General features: G+C 37.3%; 1 protein-coding gene across 3 annotated transcripts in view; it reads right to left on the reverse strand.

Annotated features, from left to right (window-relative positions):
- Positions 1 to 17,911, reverse strand: part of LOC149784949 (uncharacterized) — a 108,937-nt gene that overhangs the window by 54,861 nt on the left and 36,165 nt on the right. For all 3 annotated transcript variants that reach the window (XM_089978599.1, XM_089978600.1, XM_089978598.1), the window contains exon 4: positions 575 to 12,349. In XM_089978599.1, coding sequence (XP_089834725.1) covers positions 575 to 12,349 — 11,775 coding nt within the window. The remainder of the gene's footprint in view (positions 1 to 574; positions 12,350 to 17,911) is intronic.

Raw genomic sequence — 17,911 nt, forward strand, 5'->3', positions numbered from 1 at the left:
ATAAAATATTTGTTTCTCTTCACGACAGTACAAATCTTATGAGCCATGTGGCATCATTAGGCATGTGATCTCATCTTCGGCGATCGACAGAAACAATAAATTACAAAAAATCAAGGGAAAAAAGCGTTAAAAATTTCAGACTTGGACCTTGACCCGCTGATAAGCTGACCCCCATTCTTCCAGGCTTTATTTTTTTCCTAAATTTTTGGGTTTATACGCGAGTATATACGGTAGTTAGGTAGAAGCCGTCTTTTCTAAAAAAAATAGTAGGATTAACGGGATGTTAATAAAAATGAGAAAACAAACAATTGATTTGTTTTGGAAGATGGATATACAGAAAAAGCGTAATCCATACACGTTTACGCGTAAGGCATAATTTAGTGAAAAAAGCGTAATGATTACGACAAAAGCGTAATGGTTGGCATGTATGCTCTAACCCTCCAATATTAACTGGATGGAATAATTAGTCGCTAAAATGGAAAGCAATGCAATTGTAGCAGGTAATGTTTTACTGCTATTAAAACTGAGACTTAAATAATGGCACACACTGAAAAAGACAGAAATTTCTTCGTACCTGTTGTTGTAGTGTTGACTTTGATTTCTCCAGTACAGCTTTCTGGTCCTCCATTTGTAGAAACTGCTCCAATAGGTCTTTCTTCTCACGCTCCTGTGTGGTCACCCTCTGACTAAGGTGGATTGATTCCAGTTTTACCTCAGCCAGTTCACTCTCAGCTGCCCTCGCACGACTCTCAAATTCTGCATGTCCTGATGTTCCTTGAATCTTCTTTTCTAAGCCTTTTATTTTAGTCTCCAGCAGTTTATTCTCCTCCTGTAAAGAGCACTCTCGTCGATGAGCATCTTCACACTTTTTCTCTGTTTCAAGAAGTTTTGCATTCAAGGCATATAGTTTCGCGTTTAAAGACTCTTGCTCATTCAGCCACTTCATCTGTTGCTGAGAAAGGGATTCACTTTTCTCTTGCTCTTTTGTAGCAAGTGTTTCTAAAATTTTGATCCTGATATTTAAACTCTGTGTTTCTGATAATAAATCTGCTTTGCTTGACTCAAGACTGTTGTTCTCCATTTCAAGGGATTCCATGAACTCCTTAAAATTTTCAATAGTTGATTCCAGATTCTTGACTTTCTCCTGGAGAATTTTTCTCTCATCTTTTAAGCTAGATATAAAATTATCCTGTTCTTTTCTCTGGTTCTGTAATTCACACTTCTCTATTTGAATCACACTTACTAAATCTTCAGCTTCAGAACTTTTCTCTGACAAGGTTTTGTTTTCATTGGCCAATGTTGCAATATTCTGTTTCATTTCTTCTGATTTATTTTTTTCGTCAGCAAGTTCCCTTTTAACTTCCATCAGTTTTTCTTCAATCTCCATCTTGTTCATGCATGTAGACTCTGTCATATCTTGTAAATCCTCCTTCTCAGCATTCAGGTTTTCAATCTCAGTCTGTAGCTTGTCTAACTCCTGTTTAAGGTTTTGCACCTGATCATCTGCTTTCTTTCTTTCCTTTTCAGATTCTTTCAGATCATGGCTCAACAGGATCAACTTTCCTCTCAACTCTTCTGATTCTGTCTTGGATTCATGAACCTCATTCTTCAACTTATCCCATATTTCAGTAAATTCATTAAGTTTCTGGGACAGCCTGTCTCTCTCAGTTGTTAGTTCTTTAATGGTATTCTGTGCTTCCATCACATCCGCAGTAAGCATTTCAGACTTGGATCCTTGCTGCGCATAGTCTTCCCTGAGATTCTGTACTTCTGTTTTCACCTGCTCATATCTCATCTTCCACTCAGCAAGACTTTCCTCGCTGTTCCTCAACTTGTGTTCCTGATCTGAAAGCTGACTTGTGAGGTTCTGGATCAAGACTGCCTTATCATGGAGCTGCATCAACCTGTCCTGGCTCTCCTTTGACAGACCATCATATTCATTGTTCAGCTGCTCCACCTTTGACATAAGTGTCACCAACTCCCTGTTCTTCTGCACAAGTTCCTCTTCATATTCAATCAACTGTGCCTTGCTTTCATCCAAGTTCTTACTCAGTGTCAGGGTTTCAGCTTCTTTCTCTGTCAGCATTTTCTCTAAGTTTAATTTCTCTGCTATAAGTCTCTCAGTTTCAACTTGTAGATGTGAATCAGTGCCTTTCAATTCTCTGATTTCTTCAACAAGCAATACTTTCTCAGACTCCAATGACTCTATAGTTTTCTGCAATTCATGACAACTCAATCGAATTGTCTTAAATTCCACTTCCATCTCTTCTCTCTCCTTTTCCAGGATCCTTATTTCTTGACCTCTATTCAGTAAGGAATGTTCAATGTTGAAGATCTTGTTTTGAAGGTCTCTATTTTCTTTTCTCATATTTTCCATGGGCTCTGTTAACTCACCCTTATCGTCTTTCATCTCAGTGCTAATTCTTTCATTGTCAACTTTAACTTTCTGAAGCTCAGCCTTAAGTTCTTCTTTATCTGAGATCAGATCATATATTTGTTTTTGCAGTGTCTTGTATTCAGTGTCAGACTGCTGCAACTGGTCCTTCAGGGACTGATTAATGGCCCCTGCTTCTTCTAGGTCTCGTTTAATCTCACCTAACTTGTTCTCAAAATCTGCTCTTTCAGCCTGAAGAACTGAGAATTCTGCATTTACTTTATCAATGGTCTCTTTCAGTTCTGATTTCTGATCTTCCAAGGCAATCAACTTCTCTGCTAGCTCACATTTCTCAGTGCGAGTCTTTGTGAGCTCACACTCCGCTTCTTCAAGCCTGCTCTCTACATCCTGTTTGCCAGACTTAAAGGCATACAACTCAACTTTTAAAGAGTCTATATTTTTTCCTTGTTTACAACAATCTTCCTCTGCTCCTGCTAGCTTATCAGCCAGTTCATCTCTTTCTTTTCTGATTGTCTCAATATCACATATGTATTGTTCCAACTCTTTTTCCATTTTACAAATCTTGCCTGTAACTGCCTCCTTTTCTTCCAATGCTTTGTTTCTTTCATTGCTTACAACAACTATAGTTTCCTGAAGTGATTTATTGTCTTCATGATGCAAGTCAGTCCTTTCTTCTGCCTGATTCCTCAGTTCCTCCTGAGCTTTCTTTAAAACCACTAATTCTTCGTTACTTTTTTCCACTTGATTCTCAAGGTATTTAATTCTTGTCTGGGCATTATCATATTTTCCCATCAAATCTGTCAACTCTTCATTTATGTTAGCTATCTCAGCATCTTTTTCTGTTAGTAACCTTTGGGTTTCTTCAAAATTCTTGTCCAACTTTATCTTCAGCTCTTTTTCATTCAGTTTTGCAATACTGATCACATCCATGAGCTTTGTACACTCATCTTCTTTCATTGTCAATGAATTACTCAAATCCTCTTTCATTTTATTACTATCAGCAATATACAAGTTTTTTTCTTCAAGCTCTGCATTCAGTGTCTTGACAGTTCCTTCAAATAAAGTCAATTCAGATTCAAGATGATACAGCCTCTCCTTTGCAGCTTTGTGGTCACGGTCAACTTTCTCAAGATTTTTCTCCAACATTGCCTTGGATTCTTTCAGCATTTCTGCTTCATTATTTATTTCTGTAAGCTTAAACTGCAAACTTCTTATTTCATCTTTTGAGGCCAACAGTTCTGGTGAGGAAGACATCACTGTCTGCCTATACTGTTTCAATTCCTTCTCAAGACTCATTATCTCCTGATGTAGGGAGTCTTTCTCTGCTACCATTTGTTCCACGTCCTCACTCTGCTGCATCCATTCAGCTTTCTTTGCCGAAAGTTTGCTACATACATCATCATTTTCTTTCTTTGCTGTGTCCAATTCTAACTGTAATTCTGATACTTTGTTTGTCAAATATTCATTCTGAGCATCAGCTTTTTGCAAGCTCTCTCCAAAGGAAATCTTTTCTAATTCAACATTTGTTTTCAAGTAAGCAATTTCAACACGAATATCCTCAAGTTCTTTTGTCTTTTTTTCCAACAAGTCTTTTGCTTCTTGAAGTTCAGCATCAATAGTTTCTATTTTAGATTTCAGTTTGTAGTTTTCAGTCTCTTTTTCTCTAATATCAGTCCTTATTTCACTCAATTCTTTCTGCAATGCAGCCTTTTCCATCAGCAAGGAGCCAACATTGTCATTCAGAGTGCTGAACTGATTTTGCTTGGTCTCAAAATTATCTTTCAAATGTTCTAGCTCTGCTGTGAGATCTGCAAGAGCTCTCTCTTTACTTCCCAATATACTTTTCAATTCACTTATCTCATTATTAAGCTCAGCCTTAATTTGATGGACTTCCAAATTCTTTTGACTGCAACTGTTTTTCAGATCTTCCATTTCTTGCTGAATGTTTCCCACTTTATTCTCTAGTTTATTCCCAGAGTTTTCAGCATCCATCAGTTTGAACCTTAATTCTTCAATTTCTTTCTCAAGTTCAAGTTTACTCATCTTCAAGAGCTGATTTTTTTGTAAAGAGTTTTCTAACTGTTCTTTCAATCCAGCAACAGCAGACTGAGCTTCTTCAACTTTTGCATGATTAAATTTCATAGCGGAATGTGCAGTTTCCAATTCAAATTTAGTCTCATTCAGTTTTTGTTCCAACATTATGATCTGTGCTTTCTTGTCCTCCAACTCTGCTTTAACTTGGTAAAATTTATCCATCAGCTCTTCCTGATTCTTCTCTCCCAGAAGTAGTTGCTGTTCAAGACATGTTTTCTCATTTATCAACCTGTCAACATCAGCAGCTTTTTCAGTCAGTTGGCCTACAGTCATTGACAATTCAATGTCTCTTTCAGTTTGTTCTGAGATCAACTTGCTGTTTTCAGTTTTCAGCTTCTCCAATTTCTTTTCCAAGTCAGATTTATCGTTCTGCAACACTCTGATATCCTCTTGAAACTTAATCTGTGTGTCTTCCAATTCTGCTTGAATTTCAATCAAGGTACTATCTTTTTCTTTCCAATCTTGCCTTGAGACGTCTAGTTGATTCTGCATCTTCTCAATCTTTTCACTTGCATCCTTCAACTCCAAATAAAGTCTGGATACTGCTTCATCTTTTTCTTCTATGGCATTTTGCAGTTCACAGACCAGTTGTCTAGTATGAATATTTTCTGTCTCCATGTCATTCATTTTCTTTCTGAGACTCTCTTCTTGAAGGGCCATTTCTTCTATGTCCTTCTCCAAAACCTCAATATGTTTCTCGAGGAATATCCTTTTGTGTTTTAATTCTTCCAAATCTGCTTGCTTCTCAAGTAGTTTACTTTCTCCCTCACTCAGTTTATGACCTAGCATGGATTCATTTTCCTTGATTAATTCATATTCCTTCTCCTTTTTCTGGAACTGCTCTTCAAGGTTCTTCAAGTTGTTTTGAAGATTCCAAATATCCTGTTCCATGCTCAAGTTATTTTCTTTTGACTGAGTCTGAATATTACTCAATTCATTTTCCAGTTTACATTTATGTTTTGTAACGTCTTCCAATTTATCCAATGTCCCCTGAAGTTTCTCTTCTTTGTGTTTCAACTCCTCAAACAAATGCCATATTTCTCTTTCTTTTCCTTCCTTCATGTTCTTTAGCTCCTCTACTTCTTGAGCTTGTCTTGCATATATCTCAGCTGCTTCAGCTTGTGAATGACTTGTTTTGTCTTTCAGAATATTGAGTTCAGCCTGGAGTCGATTGTTGCTTTTTTCCAGTTCTTGTCTTTTCTGACTGCCCTCTTCTAGCTGAGTTTGCAGCTCCTCAACATCATGCTCTACCCTCTTCAGTTGAGATTGGAGTTCAGATTTTTGTAGAACCAAGGCTTCAACTTCATCTGACTTTATCTTACTGGCATCTAACAGGTGTTCATACTGAGTGTTCAAAACCTTTAAATCTTCCAATGCTGTCTCTAACTTGAATTCTGCCTCACTCAGTGTTTGCTTCTTATCTGCAGCCTCCATTTTCATTAAGCTTATTTGTTTTCCTAAAACATCAAGTTTTTCCAAAAGCTCCCGATTATCTACTTCTTTCCTTTCAAACTTCTTTGAGAACTCCACATTCTCTGTTGACAGTTGTTCTGAAGCAGAAATACTGTCTTTCAGTTTCAAACATTTTTCCTCCAATTTGTCCATAAGATCTTCCTTAAGGCGGGTCAAGTTATCCAGTTCTGATGAAAGATTATTACATTTGTCTTGCAAAACTTCTATTTCATTCTTGTGCTTTATAATCTGCTCCTCCAGCTCCAACTTTCTGGCAGAGGAGTCTCTTTTGAATTGCCTGAAGGAAGAGTCGATTGCACTTAATTCACCTCTCAAAGTCTCTAATAAAATATTCTTCTCCCCCACTTCATCTGTAGTACGAGTTATTTCATTAGTCAACTGCTGAATGACTTCATCCTTTCCATCAACTATGTTTCTCAATTCCTCTACTTTTTGAGTCAAAATGGCTTCTGTCTGCATCTCCTCCACAGATCTGATATTTACATCATCTTTGTATTTCTGGAATTCAGCCTGAAGCTGACTGTAATCATTAAGTAGTTTCTCTTGATGGACTCTGGATTCCTCAGAACAAAAGTTTAGATCTTCTATATTTCTCTCAAGCATTTTTACCTGGCAATCAAGTTCCATCTTCTCAGCATTTACTTTGTCCAACATTTCACTCAAACATTTACACTTATTTTCTGCCTCTTCAAGCTGCTTGTTCAAGTCTGAAATGTCTGCAGATGTTGTTTCCAGCTTGAATAATGCTTCGTCCAGGCTGTGTTCTAAATCTGTCTTCTCAGTTTTCAGTGACACAAGAACATCATTTGAATAATCCAATTTCTTCAGCAGTTCTTGTTTTTCTTGATCTTTATGATTCAGGCACTTCTCCAATTCCTCCTTTTCTGAGATAAGTTTCTCACAGGACCCTTTACTCTCCTTCAGATTCAGGCATTCACTGTTATATTTGTCTTGTGTATCTTCAAGCATATTCTTCAAACACTCCATTTCTTTAAGCAAACAGTTTATTTGGTCTTGCAGGGATTTGTTCTCTTTTTCTTGCTGCGTTATTTCCATTCCCAGATTGAGCTTTGCAGCCTCTGAGTCACTTTGAACTTGATTCAGGGTCATTTCAGTCTCTTCCAAGTTTGATCTGGTCTTATTGAGCACTAACTGAATTTTCTCCATAGCATCTTTTGTATGTGTCATTTCATTATTCAACTGTTTAATGACTTCATTCTTTCCATCAATTGTGTTTTTGAGTTCCTCCACTTCTAGTGTCAAAATGGCTTTTGTCTGGGTCTCTTCTACAGATCTGACATTTACATCATCTTTGTATTTCTGGAACTCTGCCTGAAGGCCACTGTAATCATGCTGTTGTTTGTCCTGATGGACTTTAGATTCCTCCAGACTGAAGGTCAGATCTTCCACATCTCTTTCCAGCTTTCTTATTTGGCAATCTAGTTCTGTCTTTTCAGCATTAACCTTGTCCAACATTTCACTCAAACATTTATACTTATTTTCTGCCTCTTCAAGCTGCTTGTTCAAGTCTGAAATGTCTGCAGATGTTGTTTCCAGCTTGAATAATGCTTGGTCCAGGCGTTGTTCTAACTCTGTCTTCTCAGTTTTCAGTGACACAAGATCATCATTTGAATGATCCAATTTCTTCAGCAGGTCTTGTTTTTCTTGATCTTTATGATTCAGGCACTTCTCCAATTCCTCCTTTTCTGAGATAAGTTTCTCACAGGACCCTTTACTTTCCTTCAGATTCAGGCATTCACTGTTATATTTGTCTTGTGTATCTTCAAGCATTTTCTTCAAACACTCCATTTCTCTAAGTAAACAGTTTATTTGGTCTTGTAGGGATTTGTTCTCTTTCTCCTGCTGATATATTTCTGTTTCCAAATTGAGCTTTGTAGCCTCTGAGTCACTTTGAACTTGATTCAAGTTCATTTCACTCTCTTTTAATTTTGATCTAGTCTCATCAAGTAATAACTGAGTTTTCTCTATAGTATCTTTTGAATGCATAATTTCACTATTTAACTGTCTAATGACTTCATCCTTTCCATCAAGTGTGTTATTTAGTTCCTCTACTTTCTGAGTCAAAATGGCTTTTGTCTGTGACTCCTCCACAGATCTGACATTTGTATCATCTTTGTATTTCTGGAACTCTGCCTGAAGGTCACTGATATCATGCTGCAGTTTGTCCTGATGAACTTTGGATTCCTCCAGACTGAAGGTCAGATCTTCCACATTTCTTTCCGACTTTGATATTTGGTAATCTAGTTCTGTCTTTACAGCATTAACTTTGTCCAACATTTCACTCAAACATTTACACTTATTTTCTGCCTCTTCAAGCTGCTTCCTCAAGTCTGTCAAGTCTGTGGATGATGTTTCCAGCCTGAACAATGCTTGACTTAAATTTTGCTCTAATTCTGCCTTCTCAGTTTTCATAGAGACAAGTGCATTATCTGAATCATCCAATTTCTCCAGCAGGTCTTGCTTTTCTTGATCTGTATGGTTGAGACACTTCTCCAAATTCTCCTTTTCTGAAGCAAGTTTCTCAAGGGACTCTCCTCCCTCTTTCAGCTTCTGACATACATGGTTATAACTATCTTGTGTTTCTTTAAGCTGTTTTTGCAAACATTCCATATCTCTCAGCAAACAGTTCATTTTGTTTTGTAGGGACTTGTTCTCATTTTCCTGCCAAGATATTTTGGCTTCCAAATTGAGCTGTGTAGCCTCTGAATCACTTTGAATTTGCCTCAAGGTTATTTCACTCTCTTCCAACTTTGACCTTGTCTCATCAAGTAATGACTGAGTTTTCTCTAAAACATCTTTTGTATGTGTCATTTCATTATTCAATTGTCCAAAGATTTCATCCTTTCCATCAATTACGTTTTTCAGTTCCTGCACTTCTTGAGTTAAAAATACTTTAGTTTGACTGTCCTCCATAGATTTGACATTTACATCATCTTTGTATTTCTGGAACTCTGCCTGAAGGTCACTGATATCATGCTGTTGTTTGTCCTGATGGACTTTGGATTCCTCCAGACTGAAGGTCAGATCTTCCACATTTCTTTCCAGCTTTCTTATTTGGCACTCATGTTCCATCTTTTCAGCCTTGACTTTATCCAACATTTCATTCAGAACTTTGCACTTGTTTTCTGCCTCTTCGAGCTGCTCACTCAATTCAGTCAAGTCTGTGGATGCTGTTTCCAACTTGAATATTTCTTGGTTTAGTCTTTGCTCTAATTCAGCCTTCTCAATTTTCAGAGAAAGAAGATCATTATTTAAATGGTCCAGTTTCTTCAGCAGATCTTGTTTTTCTTCATCTTTATGACTTAGATACTTCTCCAATTCCTCCTTTTCTGAGACAAGTTTCTCACTGGACTCTTTACTCTCCTTCAGCTTTAGACACACACTGTTATATTTGTCTTGTGTATCTTCAAGCTGTTTCTTCAAACAATCAATATCTCTCAGTAAACCATCTATTTTATCTTGTAGGAACTTGTTCTCCTTTACCTGCTGAGATATTTCTGTTTCAAGGTTACATTTGGTCACTTCTGAGTTATTCTGAAGCAGTGTTATAGCCATTTCTACATCCTCCAATTTGGCTTTTGTTGTATCAAGCAACAACTGGGTTTTTTCATGCTTTTCCAAAATATGAGAAATTTCTTCCTTTAACTGTGAAATTTCTCTCTCTTTACCCTCAGCAATGTTCTTTAGTTCATCCAGCTCTAAAGATAACTCTGCCTTACTTTTTGATTCTTCCACTGCTTTTGCATGTACATCATCTTTGAAAGTTTGATATTCTTTTTGAATCTGAATGATTCTAATCTGCTCGTTTTCAAGAAGATTATGAGCTTCTGCTAGCTTAAATTTAACCTCTTCCATCTCACTTTCCAAATTCTTCAATTGGCAGTTCAGATCAGATTGTTCTGTTTTCAGAGTTTCTACCATCTCTTTCAATGCTTTAATCTCTTCTTGTGACTTGGCTAACTGATTACTTAAATCTCTGTTACCATCTGTAGCAATCTCAAGCCTAACCTCATTCTCTCTCGAAGTCTGCTCCATATCTGCTTTCTCTGCCTTCAAAGAAATTAGTTCTTCATTCAACTGATCATTCTTTCTCAACAGCTCCTGTCTTTCATGTTCAATACATGCCAGTCTCTGTTCCAAATTTTCCTTTTCAAAAACCATTTTCTCACAAATTTCGATACTTTCCTTAAGTTTCAAGCTCTCAGACTCCAACTGTTTCTCAATTTCATTTTTCTGGGAATTTAATCTATCCAAATCACCCATCACATCAGAGTTCCTTTGCTTAAGTTTGTCAATCTCTACTTTGTATTGAGCTCTCTCAAGCTCAAACTGCTGAGCTGCAATGTCTGAATCATTTTGCAGTTGACTGAAGTTGCATAATATGTTTTCTAACTCAGCAGTTGCTTTTCTCAACTGTTCATGGGTTGTATCTAGATTGTTCTTTACATGTGACAACTCTTCCTTCAGCTGTTCAATTGTATGTTGTTGTCCATCTATTACATTCTTTGATTCTTCCACTTCTGCCTTCAGTCCAGTGATTGTCTCAGAGTCCTCTTTAGATTTGGAATAAGCTTCCTCCTTAAAACTCTGTAATGCTGATTGCAGCTTATGAAGACTTTCCTGCCGTTTTTCATCTACCTCCTTGGCCTCTTTTATTTTAAAATTAAGTTCATCAATCTCATCCTTGGATCGTTTACAGGTCAGTTCTAGAGTGTTCTTTTCACTCTGCAATTCATCAAGTCTGCCCTTGGTATTATCCGTATACTGTCTTAGTGAAACCATCGCCTGCTGAAGTGTACCGAATTCCTCTTCAGATCTCTTCAAATCAAGTTTTATGTTACAGACTAGTTGGTCAGACTTGTCTTTATCAACTCTAAGTGATTCCAGGTCTTCTCTGTTTTTAATAGAAAGCTGATGTAGCATCTCATTTTCTTTTCCTAAGTTTTTCAAAGTATTTTCCAAATGAAATTTTTCTCTCAGTAAATTATTTAACTCTTCTTTTGTGTCTTTCAACTCAGCATTGGTATTTGCTAAATTTCTTTCAAACTCTTCTTTCTGCGTGTGGACACTTTTCAAATCAATTGTCAAGGTCTCCAAAGAATCCTTTAGGGTATTTTTTTCCATATTCAACTGCTCGATCTGGTCTTCTAAACTGGCTTTCATACTGTCATAATCAACCTGCAATTTCATAAAGTTCTCTTCTTTCTCTGTGTAGTTAATCTGTAAAGACTCTAACATTTTCTGAGTATTAGCCAGTCCATCTCGACTGTAACACAGCTCAAGCTGGACCATGTCATATTCTTTATCTTTCCCTTCAAACATGCTTCTAACCTGTTGTAGCTCCTGTTTCTGGTTTTCATTTTCCAACTTCAGATTATGAATCTCCATTTTCAACTCATTTATATTTGAAAATAATTTCTGTTTCTCATTTTCAAGCTTAAGAATTGTATCCTCAGCAACCCTTTTGCCTTCTCGGAAAGAATTTAAGTCATCTGTTAGTTCTTTCAGCACCGCTTCTTTTCTTCCGATTTCACCCTCAAGCTCTTTCTTCTGATTTGAGATAGCATCTAAATTAGCACATATTGAGATCATTCTAAACTCAGCATCTTGATTCTCATTTTCTATCTTTAGTATCTTTTGTTCCGATTCCTTCTTCACTGATTCCAAACTCTCTCTTAATTGCTCTAATATCAAGTCCTTTTCTCTGATTTCAGATTTCAACGATTCTGTCAGTCTTTGTGCATTTGTTAGACTGTCTCTTAAAAATGTCGTGTCCTTCTGTAGTTGCCTTGTTTCATCTTCCTTACCTGCCATAACACCTTTCATCTCCCTTATTTCTTGTTCAAGTTTTGCCCTTGAGTTTGCTTCTTGTGCAGATTTTGTCCCAAATGTATCTTTCAAATTGTGCATTTCTGTCTGCATTGCTTTAATAGTACTATTTAATTTATCTTCCTTTGTCCTGAAATCCAACATTAAATTGTTCAATTCTTTATCTTTCTTTTCAAATGCATGTTTCAGACTTTCTACATCTTCCATACTTTTTCTCTCCAGAACCTTTACCCTCTCTTGTTCAGCTTTCAATGATGTGTTCAAATTCCTGAATTCCACGTCTTTTGCGGATTGAAAATCTTTCAGCTGCATTTTAAGATCCATGACTACACTCTGTGCTTCAACATTCGCTTTCTCTAGGTCCGATATTTTTTGCTTCAGTAAGTTACACTCAGATCTTAAGGCAGAACATTCCTCCTTTTGGTGGTTGCTAAGTTGCTGGAGTTTGGAATGATCCACTGAAAGCTTTTCATACTTCTCATTGCTACCTCCATGGTCTTTCTCAAACCTCTCAACTTGATGTTGCAGCTGTGTTACCTGCAAAAGAAAATCAAATTATCTGCATTAAAAACTTTCAGACAGCATTGCTATTTCCACCTGACACTGTATAGCGTTGCCTGTTTTGATACAACATATGCTTATTGTTTTTCATCCATAGCATTACAATTTACTGAACAATTAACACACAAGTTTTTATTTCTCCACCCAATGAAGTGAGACATTTAAGCCCCACCATGCTTCCTTCATGTGGAAGCACCATAGTAAAGTGGAGAGGGGAGGTGGGTAGAGAGTAACTATCATCTCAATACAATGGTTCTATAGGTACATTGTGTGATTCCACTGTGGATGATTCAGAGACAGAGTGTTTGTCAGTTGAACAAAGGATGAAGACAACCAATGGAGTGATCAATGAGAGTGATTCACAAATGGATACCAAATGAGAATGGTCTTTCAACTGCTGCTAAGTTTAGCCAACAAAGGGCTCTAGCAAGTCTGATATTGATCCCATGGCTTAGACAGCACTGCCGTTGACATAAAGGCACAATTCATAGCCAGTCTATTGCTCATAATCAAAGCAATCCAAGATTTTTAAAAGCTAAGCTCACAGATGATGTTTTAATTTATGGACTATGTATTAACATGGCCTTTATACAAATTAAGTTACAATTCACTGTTGAAATGAAAATCCTCACAAGATTCACCCTTTATTTGTATAAGCATTAATCTGTACACTGTTTCTAAGGCTTATCTGTTCCTATTCGATTATGAATATAGTTTTGTGGTGAAAACCCCTAGCTGCTTAGACAGCTTCATCAAGTTCATAAACTGTTCTTCATGACTGTTTTGTAGAACTTTCTACAGCCCATCGGTTCATGGATATCTCTGATCCAAAATGCATGTGATCTGACGACTCAGTTTATCAGGAAAGAGTTAACATTGTAAAATTGAAAATGCTGATTTCTGATATACAATGTTTTTTTATATCCCACATCCCATTGTTTGCAAATATTACATAACACACCTCCTATCTTGTTGTGTTATAACCATGTTTTATAATAGTCAAGAACTTTGCATGAAATTTGTGATGGTTCATCTCACCCAGAATTTAACATAATTTAGAATTTAGCGAGAAACCTACAGGACACATGCATAGTGAGGTATTCTGTTCAAATGGAAACTTTGTTTTTTAAATTAGTGTCAGATTCTTATTTTTTCAGTTTATCTTAACAGTGACATAAAATTTCATACTGTGCAGAGTGCATTTTTATAAGTGCATCTTTGGTATATATGCAACTTGGAACTAATCTGCAAAATTTCTCACGCATCACTGCTTTCCAAGTTTCCATATTTATGTGATTCATGCACTCACATGGCCTGGCAGCATCTACAACAGACTGGAGGATAGCCTTACAACTTGCTGGCCGATACAAATGGGTCATATACATAAATACCATCACTCTGGGGTAGTCCGTGTTCTATTAAGAACTCGGCCTCTGGATTTATAAAATTCGTGTCCACTACTTAGTTCTGCTGTAAAAAACGAAGTTACCTTAGTAATGGAGTTAGTAAAATGAGCTAATTCAAGGTTTCTTTGTTTTACCACCATGACCAATATTAAAATCCTTCCCACACAGCCTGCAAGTAGGGTGAAGCTGCCCTAGAATGGAACACTGTATTGTGTAATTCATGTATTCATCTCTGAATCGATTTTTCGTAGGGTGAAGCTGCCCTAGAATGGAACACTGTATTGTGTAATTCATGTATTCATCTCTGAATCAATTTTTCATCTTTTCCTAATCCATCTGTGAAATTATTTGAAAAACATTTTTGCTCTAACACACACTTTGACTAGAATAAATCTGACTTGACTTTTAGCGCCAAATACCTAGACTGGTTCTGTACCAGATATGAATTAGAACAAAGGATCAGCAAGTAAAGATTAAAAGTTAGAAAACCAATCTGTTCTCTCCTAACTAAGCCATACAGCTGCTATAAATAGAAACCGAGGTCAAAAGTTTAAAAGTATAAGCCAGCATGTTTCTTGGAAGTAGGGCAGCTGCTATAAACAGAACATAAGACTGTTAGGAAAGGTCATGCAAGTCTATGGACTAGCATACTCTCATGTCGTAGTTACATAGAAACCATCTTTTCTAGAATACAATCTGTTAATAAAAATAAGAAATTATTTTATACTGAAAATGCAAAATCCAAATACATTTATGCACAAGGCGTAATTTAGTGGAAAAAAAGTATAATGGTTGGCATGTATGATTTCATAACGTTAAGCATGATGAGAATATTTAAATGGTTTAGGAAATAAAAAGGTAAAATCTGAGCCAAAACATCAACAAATTCTTGACACTGCAGGAGAAAAGTCACTGCTATGTCTGGCTTTCCCAACAACATGGGCTTATCAACAAAGATAATGTCAATTCATTCTGTAGACACAAAATGTCAGGCACATTTGACACCATGATAGTCAACACCAATGATGAAATCACTGCGGTCAAAACCCAATATTAAAAAGGATGAAATAGTTAAGCCAACTTCGAAAAGATAACCATCAAATCGAGGAATTAATTTTTTTTAGTTGTTGTTTATATGACGGGGTTATTTCATAATATGACTGTCAGTGACATAATCAGACTTTTTAGGTGTTGGTGTTATTGGTTGTACCAGTGAAGCGACTTCAGGCCATCCTAACACTGTTCTGATTGAGCTGTTGTATATATCCATGGCGTAGTCTGTGGTGTTTATTTCGATCGCGGACGACAGCGTTGGCTCATGAACAGTTATTTCTATTTTGAATTCCTTTGTTGTAATATTTTTTATTCAACGTTGTAATTCCTCATTGATTTCTTCGATTTGATAAGACCCGGTTGGTAACCCAATGACATTCCAGTCGGGGGTACCATCGGGTTTATTTTTGTATGCAAACACAAACGAATTATTTGCTGGTAATCCATCAAATGACGCTGATCTGATATTGGGCCAACTGTGATATACTCGTAATTGTGCTAACGCAATCTCGCTTACTGGAATTGCAGTTGGAAAATTAATATTGAATTGTGGCTTAGTTGAGGTTACTGTTAACAAAGATGTTCACACCGGGCTTGTATTTGTGACTATCTGCTGAAGTAATTCCATTGACATTATTTATCTGCTGTCATTTCAAATCGAAGCACTTTACACTCTGAGTATAGTCGTTGTATATCTTTGCCATTTGCGCGAATTCGGAATCTGATATTGTTGTATCGTCAAGACTAGATGATATCAGCGCCGACAATTTCGAGTAGGTGCTTGTGGCCGCGCTGTTTAACTTTTCATAGTCGTGCAATTTTGTTAGCGCACACGAGGATATTTTTTTTGCAATAATATTAGCAACTCCTGCAATTGTCGCTGATGTTGAAACTGTAATTGTGACCGCGATTGCAGTTGTCACTGGTGTCAGCGCTGATAATAATACACCCGTGGATGCAACTACCGCGGACACCGAATACACTATTGCGTCTAACACAGTTACACGCCGTTTGTATTTTTTTTTACCTTTGCTGTGTATTTGTTGATGGTATTTTTTAAACTCTGACTGCCATTCGCGTACCTGATTATATCTGTATTGTTGCACTGTTGACTTCGTCGTTGATGCCATTTTATTATTTTACGCAGTAACTAATTGAGGCGTTTCAGCTACAAATTCCAAACACCACCAGTAAGATGTTGCAGTTAATTTCTTGTCAGCGGATTCCAGTATAAATGTTTCTTCGGTTCCGCTATTTAATATGATAGTCACAACCCCGGAATACTTGTCGGTGGAATGTCTCCAGGGATATGTTGTGAAGATTTCAAATTTAGCGGCACTGAACACAGACAGTCTATACACTCCAGTGGCTGTTGCTGTATATTTGATAGTATTATTTTGTCGAGACCATGTTGCAAATCCAGATGATACCGTGTATGTTATGTTGGTGATATGCCCGGGAGTAACTCCAGTGGGGACTTTAATCAAACTGGTTTTGTTAATGATCTCAGGAATCCCCGCTACGATGTTTTGCTGTGTTTGTTTGATCGTGTCAGTGTTGGTCTTGATATCAACGAGTTTTATGTCAACGATGAGCAGAGTGCCAAAGAATTTATCTAAGACATCATCGGTTTTTTGAAAGTTTCTGCGCAATCTTGTAAACACGCCCACGTGAACACCATACTCGGCCCGCAACGTGGTTAATTTACTGTCAACGGCGCTAGCGCTTGTGTCAACATATTGTTTATTTGCGGCATCTTCCGACAATGTTGGATCCGCTAACATAGTTATTTTGTTCCCCTTGAGATTGAGTTCATCTGTCATTGTATCACCGGTCTTCGATACACGTCCCCCTGCAGCTTTCTGCGTATCATCTCGCAACGCCAAGATTGATATCAGCGAATCTCTGATTTTTCCGCTGTCAGTGAACACAGGAATGTTACCCGGAGTAGCTCCAATAACCCTACGAATTATTTCATGCCATTTGATATTGCTAGTTTTTAGTTTTCCGTGTCGGTCCTGAAAAATAACAGCCTCATCTGGGTCTATCCCGGTTAGACTTAAAAAGATTATCGATTTCATCTTTGGTTGCATATTTTGATAAATCCATGTCGGCGCGTTTTTTTGTCTTTGTTTCGTTGAGAGATCTTCCGCAAATATCAACCATTATTTGATAGGAAACTGTTTAAATCGACCCATGGTATACTCATGCACGACTTTGTGAGGTGGTTTGGTTGATGCTGATATCGCATCAAGAACATTCAATACCTCACGGCCACATATCGGAGGATCAGTTAGTGTTTCTGTTGGCAGTGTTGAGTACCAAACTTTTGACCCTGACTTTGTTGCGGGGAGGTCTTTTGTATATCGGAGAAATTCAACTGGCGGTGCTAACCCATACGAATCAAAATAGATAATTCCACGTGGATCGATCGCGTAAGCAACCCAGTGAGTTCCTGGACCATCACTGTTATTGAGATTAATAATTCCCATTTCTGGATTATTTGGTTGTCGTGGTAATTGATCTCGCATAAAGAAGCCTCTGAAATTTTTTATATTTAATTGTTTAACAGCATCAAGCAAATCAAAATTTGACATCGGTGTGAAAATGCTAGCATTGAAAACACTTTGTGTTTTTAAAACCATTTTGGGTACCATGATGGTGGAGTTCCTGGAAGTCTCAGCCCGCGTCCCTTTTTTTTGTATCCTTTCCCTGTGACTTTCTTTAGTGCCATTCCAGCAGCGGTTCCAACAGCTCCTAACGCGGCAGCTTTGGCAACAGCTGGGGCAGAAGCGGCTACCAACGCTGGTATTGCTGCGAGAAGTGGAAATATACCACCAGTTTTAACCATATCTTTGACCACGGCTGGAGAGAAATCAGGTTGAGTTCCAGTTTTCGCCTGCTTTGCTTTATTGAAATGTTTTAGTTGGGTTTTAGTCAGCGATAACTTGTTTGGACCACCATTAGCGATTTGATCATTTTTTAGCGTTATCGTTGTCCCACATATGCTCGTGTTTTTCGATTGTAATTTCTTAGCCTGACCAGAAGTCAGAGTGCCATTAACATAACTGTGTGACAT

The sequence above is a fragment of the Sinohyriopsis cumingii genome, chromosome 13 (genome assembly GCF_028554795.1).
Source record: "Sinohyriopsis cumingii isolate HCF-2022 chromosome 13, ASM2855479v2, whole genome shotgun sequence".
Taxonomy (NCBI): Eukaryota; Metazoa; Mollusca; class Bivalvia; order Unionida; family Unionidae; genus Sinohyriopsis; species Sinohyriopsis cumingii.